The following is an 8,763-nucleotide window of genomic DNA, read 5'->3' on the forward strand; positions in this document are numbered from 1 at the left end:
CGGGGCAAGGGCGCCGCGGACCTCCGGGGGGCGGGGACTGCCGCCGCTGAGGGGAGGGGACTGCCGCCGGTAAGGGGCGGAATCTGCCGCCGGTGGGGCGGGGCCTGCCGCCGCGCCCAGGCGGCAGGGTGCAGTGCAGCAGCGTGCATCGCAGCAGGGTGCAGTGACATGGTGCAGGGCGCAGCGAGGTGCAGTGATGTGCAGTGCAATGCAAGGTAGCAGGGGCAGCAGGCTGCAGYGAAGCAGGGCACAGCACGCTAGGGTGCAGCACAGGAAGGTGCAGCGCCGTGCAATGAGGTGCAATGCAGCTAGACGCGGCGCGGTAGGGTGCAATGCAGTGACGTGCACGATGCAGCGCAGCGGGGTGCAATGCAAAGCGCAACCGGGTGCAACGCAGCAGGGTGCAGCGCGGCAGAGCAGCGCACTGCAGCATGGGGCCATCAAGCCCCGTATGGCACAACGTAGCACAGTGCAGCAGAGCACGCGCCACRCAGCAGGGTGCAGGGGGCCGAGTGATAGGAGAAACGAAGAGCAATGCATGCAGTGCGGGGCATTTTAAGGAGAGAAAACCATCTCTTGCTCAAGCCAAGGAAGGCAACACTCACATTATACACGCGGCTGTTATTTTTCCCCCGTGTTTGCTAGGGAGGGCCTGCGATTCCTGCACAAGCCGGTGTTTCCAAGAAGGAAAGGCGCTGACAGCAAAATGCCAGCGGCAGCCGCTCCAGTTGCAGCCATTTGCCTGCGACCTGAGCGATGGCCCAGCTTCCCTCCTTTCCCTAGTATGAATGGGAAATAAAACCTGGGAGAGGCGTGAGGGCGCCACTAATCCTCCAAGAGAGGCGTAAAAACGACAGCGGTTTTGCAGTTTCCCAGCACCATGCAGTCGAATCTCCCCACGGGACAAAAAACCAACGCTATTTACATCCGTTTTATTTTCTCTAGAAAAAGTCGGGACACGGAGCGGGTAGATTTACAGGCCACAGCCGACAGCGCCTCGCGGGGATGGTGCAAAAAAAAGGTCAAAGCGAAGCCACAAATCGCCTGCGCAACAGGTACGAATCCCTTTGGCACGCGGGTGCTTCGCCCCTTCCGCCTTCTCCCTCCGCGGGCGACGCAAGGAGAGAAGCAGCAGCGAGGAGGCAGCGCGTTTCGGGACTTCCCCAGCTTCCCTATAAGATTTCTTCAAGCCACACGGATTAGTAGGCGAGGGAAATCACGTCAGCTTTTTTTTTTTCCCCTTTTTTTTTATACAGAAATACAATATGTTTATGCACAGACTATTTACAGTCAAGCCCTCTCTTGCATACGGTCACCGCTGGGGAAACCCAAAGCATTTCCCAGGGCGACGGCTGGGGAATCCACGCCGGAAGGACGCCCTAGCGCGCCGTTGGAGAACAAGCTGCACGAACCACCAAAGCAGATGGGCCGTCGGGAGAGGGACGGCGGGATGTTTTAACGGCTTTGCTTTGGCTGGGAGCAGGCATGGAGCAAGAGCGGCGTTGGGATTACCTGCTACGCCAAACCCTCTCGCTGTTACGCTGCCGGCTTCTCTCCGAGCGCTGCACGCTTAAGCCTTGAAGGCTTCGAATCACGGCGTTTGCCGCTTCAAGGCTTTTACGGCCACCGCGGAAAAGACTCCCGCTAGTCCTAGTCCTCTCCTGTGGAGGCAGCCCGGCGGACACGAGCAGCGTTCTCCCTAAAATGCGATTTCCCCGTTTCGCTCTGCGGCCCGGAGAGCGGCTTGATCTCTTGCATAGCCAGCGCTGCTGCGAACGGAGGAGGAAAAGGAACAAGCCAAAACGGCCGGCAACGAGGAATATATAAGCGTCGGGAAGGGAGGGATCACCGGGAACTGCGTGAGACCTCCAACAAGCAGTATTCCCGTCCTAAAATTACTTGTCTAAGCCTCCGCGCCTTCCAGGTCGAGCCGGTGCTTCGCCATCGCCTTCGCTTCCCGAGCTGGCGGCACAGCGCCCGGGCAGCTTTCGCAGCTCGAGTCGCTTTCAACGGCCTGAAAACGAGCTCTTTAAACCAGCACAAGCTTCGCTCTTTCGCCACCGGCTTCCTTCTTGGCCACGCCGGCAGGCGTGGAAGCGCAGGGCTGGTTTTCCGCGGCGGCGCGGCGCCGTTGGCGGGGAGAACTCGCTCTCGAGGCCAAGCACACCGAATTCCTACAGCGTCTCTCGGGGCTCGCGGAGGAACGCAGTCACGGGAAGGGTAATAAACTAAGAGCAGGACAGAAAAACAGCTCGGTTAAAAAGGGGTAAAAAGCGTAAAACAAGTCAGCGTCGCGTGGAGGACGGGAACTTGCATAAAAGCGATAGTCGGAGACGCCYGTTTTCTAGCAGAGGCTCCACTTGCTTCTCAGCGGTTGCCACGAGGCAAAAGTCTGGTTTCGATCTCGGCTGCAACCGGATTTACTTGCGAGATGCTGAYGGGCGCTAGACACCGCAGAGGGCGCGGATCGCCGCCCCCAAATCACCGCCGGAGTCGGCTCGGCTTCCTCCTCGCAAACCTCGCTCCGGCGACCGTCTACAGCCGCCGGCTCCCGCGAAGCCTGGGAAGCCTCAGGAATAAAGTGCAAAATGCTCGTGCGATTAGCGCGAGTGAGAAAACGAGAGCGGTTGGAGCGGTGCTAGAGCAGCCCCGGCGCGCAGCCGCTCCAAAGGGGCCTTTTCCCTCCCACCAGCGCAGCAAACCAGGCGTTTCGCATATAAATATATCCGCGCGCGGGCGTCTGACGGTGCAGCGGCGGCGCACACTTTTCTCCGGGTGTTTGCGTCCGCACCTCCGCAGAGGCGGGACCGAGTCCACGCGGATAACAGCGCCAGACTGGGAATTCCTGTCTGGTACAGTCAGACGCACCGGGGCAATTTTCCCCTCCTCCCAGCCGCACGGAGGAGAGCGGAGGAGACGTCGCGCCGCGATCGTGCCGCCTTCCGCTTCACCCCCCCRCCCAGGGGCAACGCGCCCCTTGCGAACCGGCGTGCGATTCCACCCTCGCGAGCGTCCGGGGTTACGCGGGAAGGTGGCAGCTGCCGACACCGCTCCGGTCCGTTGTTATTTGAGCGACCCGAAGCGCTACAACGCGGAGGGGGGGTTAAAAAATCCCGCTATGAAGCGAATCGAACGAGGAGCGGTGTTGGAGAGCGTCGCGTGAAGAAACCGCTGGTCCTCCGACTCTTAAAACGAGTTCTTTCCTTCGTGTGGAAGAGATCAGAAGAGTGAACAAGGTGCCTAGAAAAACGAAGCGCTGGCGGAGCGCAGCCCCCGATCGAGGACAGTTTAGGGCTGGGAGAAAGCCGGTACCGTGCCCCACGGCCCCGGGCAGCGTCAGGGGGTGTAAGCCGGCGGCGGCTGGAATTGGTTGATCACTTCGTACTCGGCYGGGTAAGGTTCGTTCTCCTCCATCTCGGACAGGAGCTCTAGGGCTTGCTCCTCTTCCTCGGTCGGATAGTGGCGCAGCAGGTTGGCAGCGGTGGCGAGGATGGAGGCTCCGCCGGCTCCCGCCACCAGGTAAAAACTCACGGCGAAGGTGACGTAGACTTGGGAGCCGTGGTACTTCTTGTGCTGCTGCTGCTGCGCGAGAATCAGCTCCGAGGCCCAGTARCAGAAGCCGATCACGGTGGCGCACTGCAGGACTGAGAGGGCAGCGGAAAGAGAGACAGAGAGAGACATTGAGCATCCGAGAAGTACTATAAGCCGAAGTTTAAAAGGTTCGGAAGGTTTCTTGCGAGCCGGCAGGAGCGTCACGGAGCCATCGGCCTCCTCCGCTTAACGCTTCAGGCAGGCTTACGGCTCAGGGTCTGACATGGTTAATTATGTTGGGGATAAGGGGAAGCAAATCTCTTGCATGAGGAAGAGTCAGAAAATATGACCTGCACCTCCTTCCCCAGTAAGGCTCAATCCTGTGCTACGGSATCTCCTCGGAAAATAAAACTTCCCCCCCTGTGCCCATTCGTAGACGCTTAACGTTCATCCTCGACTTCTGCCCCYGCAAAATTGAGCTGTGATTTTGAAGCAGCTATCTCAGGGGAGGATCCTCTCGCCGAGGACGCGAGCCGCAGCCCTTCGGACACTGCTCTGGCCGAAAACAGAGCGAAGGCGAAGCTCTCGAGCTCCGCGGGTCCACGCAGCTCTGAGCTAAGGGGCTGAATTATCAAGGCTGAGAAAAGAGCCTCCCAAAGAGGAAAAAAAAAGAGGAAACGTGGCTTTCTCCTAGAGCGGTTTAAACGGTAACCACCACCCCACGCACGCGCCCAAGCGCGCCGGGGATTACCTGTGAGGATGTGAGCGAAAGCGTAACGGCGAGTGATCTTTAACGCGGGGTGCTTGGGCCCAAAAACGTCCAGCAGGAAAGCCGAGAGGCTGCAGATGATCCCCAGGAAACAGAAGGCGGCGATGACCCGGAGCAGCAAAACCGTCTGCGGGTTCATGCAGTAATCTGCGAGCAAGAGAAAAAGCACAGGATCAGCCCCAAACAGCCGACAGTTCGGGGTGGGTCTCGGCCGCCCGGCGCGAGCTGCGAATAAACCAGGCTTTTGCGAGCGAACCCATGGCGGCTTCGCCGCGGGCACCTCACCCCGGGGAGCCACGAGAACGTACCCGTGGCCAACCCCGGCGAGCATCAAAAAAGTCAGCCGTACGCCTCCCTTCTTTGCCCGAAGCTATTCGCCAGAAAGAGCGACAGATATAATAACGCATATATTGGTTTGACGCTGCAAAGCGTTTGCCTTTTGCATTTGCAAAATCATTACCGCAAAATCATTACACGGCTGGGTACCCTTAAGTAGGTTTTATAAAACACGTGTTCTTTATACAGCCCGAGCAAATATTTTGTTTTATAAGGTATTATTCCAACGGATATTATAACTAAAGAAACATAACCGAGACTCCGAAGCAGCCAAGGTAACGAAACAGGCTGCAAGGTTCCTTCTTTTAAATCAAGCTAGCAAAAAAGACGTCTCTAGTGACACTTGTCTCGCCGGCGAGCAGGAGGAACAAGCAACGCTGCCGCAACGACGATCCCACGCGAAGGTCGCGCGTCGGAGGTTAAACGGAGCTGATCTCCGCGTTACCGCACGCTCCGCAATCACCGGCGCAAGTTTTAGTCCGCCGGCGCGCGCTAGCTTGCTCACCCTGCAGAATTAAGTCTCGTTTATCCGCGGATCAGGTCCTTGGGCTCTTTGTGCATCCGTCCCGTGCCCGGACTGTCGCTCCACCCGCCGCGCGCAGCCCGGCGGAAGGCAAATCCCTCCAGCGCGGCCAGGAAGTGCTCAGTTAAGAGCGAGCATGACGAGGGATTCATTGGACGTCTTTTACTGCCCCGTGGCTCATTTAGCGCCAGCGGCCACGTTACGTACGGGCGAGACGAGCACCCTGGTTTAATCCCCGTTTAAGCCGAGCGCTACAGGCAGCGAAAGGCAGCAGAGCGACAGAAAGAGCGCTGATGCCACCGCGCAGCCTAGCTGCCCTGCCAAAACCAGATCCCGCCCTCGGGGACCCAAAATCCGTCCTTAATCCACCCTAAACGTACTCCCAACCTAATTCAAGTACGCGCACGTGTCCTCTGCTCCAGCACCAGCCCACTTGCCGCTATCCCGGTCTCGCTCCGCTGTTGCAAACCTTCGCCTGTGCATACGGTCCCTCCCATCTCCAAACTGCAGTCTTACGCATTCGCTTTTTCCATCCCTGACTATATATTACAAAAATATATTTAATAATCCCTCTGTCTTGGATATTAAAACTGGAAAAAAACCTAGTGGGGGGTTAATACCATCCGCGAGGAAGATGCACTGCACCCGGATGCGAGGCAGGGCTGCATTCCCTACCAACACAGCTCCCGGCGTCCCAGCAAGCGATAGCACAAGCGGTTTTTACCTACAACCGGATCTAGGAGAGAGCGGAAAAAATCAAAAGGGACAAGCCTGAGCAGGGTAAAGACGATGGCAAAGAGCATGAGAAGGCCCTTTCGGAAACGCCGCCTGCAGCCTCGTTTTTGGGCACGGACTGGCGAGGCAGGGCTGAAGAGCACGAAGGGTTAACGCTGGGCAAAGCCCCTCGGCGCAACCAGCGGCTTATTCCCGGAGACCGGCTAGAGTTTGGCCCCAAACTGGAAAAATAAGCGTGGCGTTAAAACCGCTGGCGGGCCGTTAACGCGTCCGCCGACCCGACATCAGTAGCCGGGGAATTGCACGGGCGACGGACCGCCGAAACGGGACGCAGCAGGGAAACCGCCGCTCAGGGCCGGAGCCCGGCTCATCCCGGCCTTCCGGCTTCCTGCCGCGTCGCTCTAATTGGGGCCTCGTTAACCGTGAGTCACAAGCCGCTCCGACGCCTTTCGGCAGGATGTTTGACCTCGCTGCGGCCCTTCGCTTCCCCCAGGGAGGGAGTCACTTCCTAGCGGAGCTGTTGGCTCAACGCCGGGCCCTGCTCGGCACCGACAGCCCTCCCRACCTGCGGGAAACACCGACCTGGAGACGCTCGGCGTTAGCCGGTCGCTCGCGAAAGTGGACAGCCCGCGGGCGATTTATTCCGGTGGCGTAAAACCCACGTAAGAGCGTTTTCAACGGACAGCAACGCCAAAGGAAGCGGAGCACATCGCGAACCGCCGGCTCAGAACAATTCCATAACCTCGTTCACGGCTAAAGCTATTTACGGCTAAAGCTATTATTACTTAATAAAGCTATTTTATTTAAAGCTATTATTGCAAGCAGCAATACCGCAGTGACACCGAGCTGGTGGGGAGAGATCCCCTTCAAACAGGAATATTTCCATCCAGACGAGGCCGAGCAGGGGATCGGCAACGCAAAACCGAGCCCCTATTCCCACCGCTGCCAAAAGAGCGCATATTCGCGTGCGGCATTTCGGGGGGGCCGCAGCGTTCACCCCAGCCCACRGAGCCCCCAAGGCAAAACAGCCATGGAAGGGGAAAACGCGCGTTACTAATGAGAGCGGGCAGGTGCAATCGCTGCTCTCGCAGCGGGGCGCAGCGGGACAGCTTGTGCCCAGCAGGGAAAGGGGTGCATAAATCTGGCGCTTTTACGCAAGGAAAATGCCCGCGGGAGTGGGAAAAGAAAGATGCCCGAGGTGCTCAGAGCTCCTCCTCACCTCCTGGTTTTAAGCTATTTTTTTAAAAAAAAAGAGCGAGGCATCCATTTTAATAGAAAACACCACGCTCCACTGAAACGCGCTAATAAGGACACCAGTAAGACGCAGTGTTTTAAGCGAGTAATTCCGGTGGACTCCCTGCGCGCGAGCCGAACGCCATCCATGCCAGGACAGCGGTTAGACGCGAGTAAAACGAGTGGATCGGGGTTTCCGTCGTGCCGCTGCCCAGCTGAAGCTCACGGCCTCGAAGCAGGAGAGCAACTACCACGCGCAACCCTGGCAAAACTCGTTGGGGGAGAGCAAAAGACTCGCAAGCTTGTGAATTTTCAGTTATCCCCGTTACCGTTCTGTTTCACCTTGTCAATAAAACACACGTACGTTACTCGCCGTACGGCACCATGGGCTTCATTCACCTGTAACGTCAAAAACGAACGCGTCGGCAACAAATTGTTTGTTATTTGATGTTTCACCCTTACTTTAATCTTTCCGATCGGGTCCTAAGCCTGAGAAACGGTGCTGATTTTCAGTCCTAGCTAACAAAACCTCCTGGGCATCGTGGAGCTCTCTGCGGCAACAGCCAGCCCAGGGCACTCGAGAGCCGCAGCTTAATAAGCCGCTCGCCCAAACTCGTCACCAAACTTGGTGACGGCCGAGCGGGTGGCACCGCGAGCCACCTCCGCGCGCTCGCTGGCCGGAGCGAGGCGAAGACACTGCTTTAAACACCCTGAATCTGCTCACGGAGCAAAGGTCCGCTACACTTGCAGTATATTGGAATGAACAGGTTTATTTCTGCCCTTTGGAGCCGAATCGYTGCCAAGAGCGAGGACTTGACGCCTCAAAGCTTGAACGTTAAAAGGAAAGAAGCGACCCTGCCGAATCAGAGGCCGAAAGGAGGTGGAAGTCGTTATTAAAAAACGGCAGTCGGTGTCACAGCTTACAGAAACTCACACCTTGGTGACACTCGGAAGTCCAAACTAGTTTATCTGCCTCTCTGAGTGGTTTAGGTAGCAGGAAATTACAGCCTGGATCTTTCCCGGAGTGACAAAACTAACTATTAAATCTACTGCGAGAGAAGAGATCCCGCAGGCCTGTAAACCCGAAAAGCCAAAGATTTCACTGCGCGAACCGCTTTGGCGTCGAGTTTCAAGGCGCGACGGCGGGACCTTCGCCGAACCCCTCTGCAAAGCGGATCTTCCCCGAAAGGCCGCGGGGCGCAGCCCGAGCAAAGGTCACTCGCGAGGTCGAGGAAGATGGGCTCGGGGGTGGATATATAACAGTGTATATAAAAGAGGGTAAAATATAGGGGCTGTAGGGACTGCTGGGCGCCCCCGGCTCCCCCAGCGCGTTGCCGCCCGGCGCACGGGTTATACCCGGAGTCAAGCAGACGGGGAAACGCTGATTTAAGGGGATTTCGGGATGACGCGCGGCCCCGAATAGGAGCGTTTCGCCCCCAAACAAGCCGGGGCCCCTTCGCCGCCCGCCCGGGCGCCGCGCTCACCTCGGAGCAGCTCGGGGTCGACGTAGCCCAGGACGTCGGCGACGCCGAGCTCCTGGCGGGCGCAGGTGCCGCCGTGGATGCGGAGCCAGGCGGGCTCGGCCAGCGCCGTGCAGAGCGCCGTGATGGAGAGGGCGCCGGGCAGCGCCGAGGCC

At 58.2% G+C, this 8,763-nt stretch overlaps 1 protein-coding gene across 1 annotated transcript; it reads right to left on the minus strand.

Moving 5' to 3' along the window:
• Window positions 1–916: 916 nt before the first annotated feature.
• On the minus strand, window positions 917–8,759 carry TMEM127 (transmembrane protein 127; the record flags this gene model as incomplete). Its single annotated transcript, XM_026085271.1, has 3 exons — window positions 917–3,644; window positions 4,283–4,447; window positions 8,612–8,759. Coding segments are annotated over 3 exons (621 nt in total), but the record flags the coding sequence as incomplete, so codon positions are not given.
• Window positions 8,760–8,763: the final 4 nt, after the last annotated feature.

The sequence above is a fragment of the Apteryx rowi genome, unplaced genomic scaffold (genome assembly GCF_003343035.1).
Source record: "Apteryx rowi isolate R43461 unplaced genomic scaffold, aptRow1 scaffold_662, whole genome shotgun sequence".
NCBI classification, from domain to species: domain Eukaryota; kingdom Metazoa; phylum Chordata; class Aves; order Apterygiformes; family Apterygidae; genus Apteryx; species Apteryx rowi.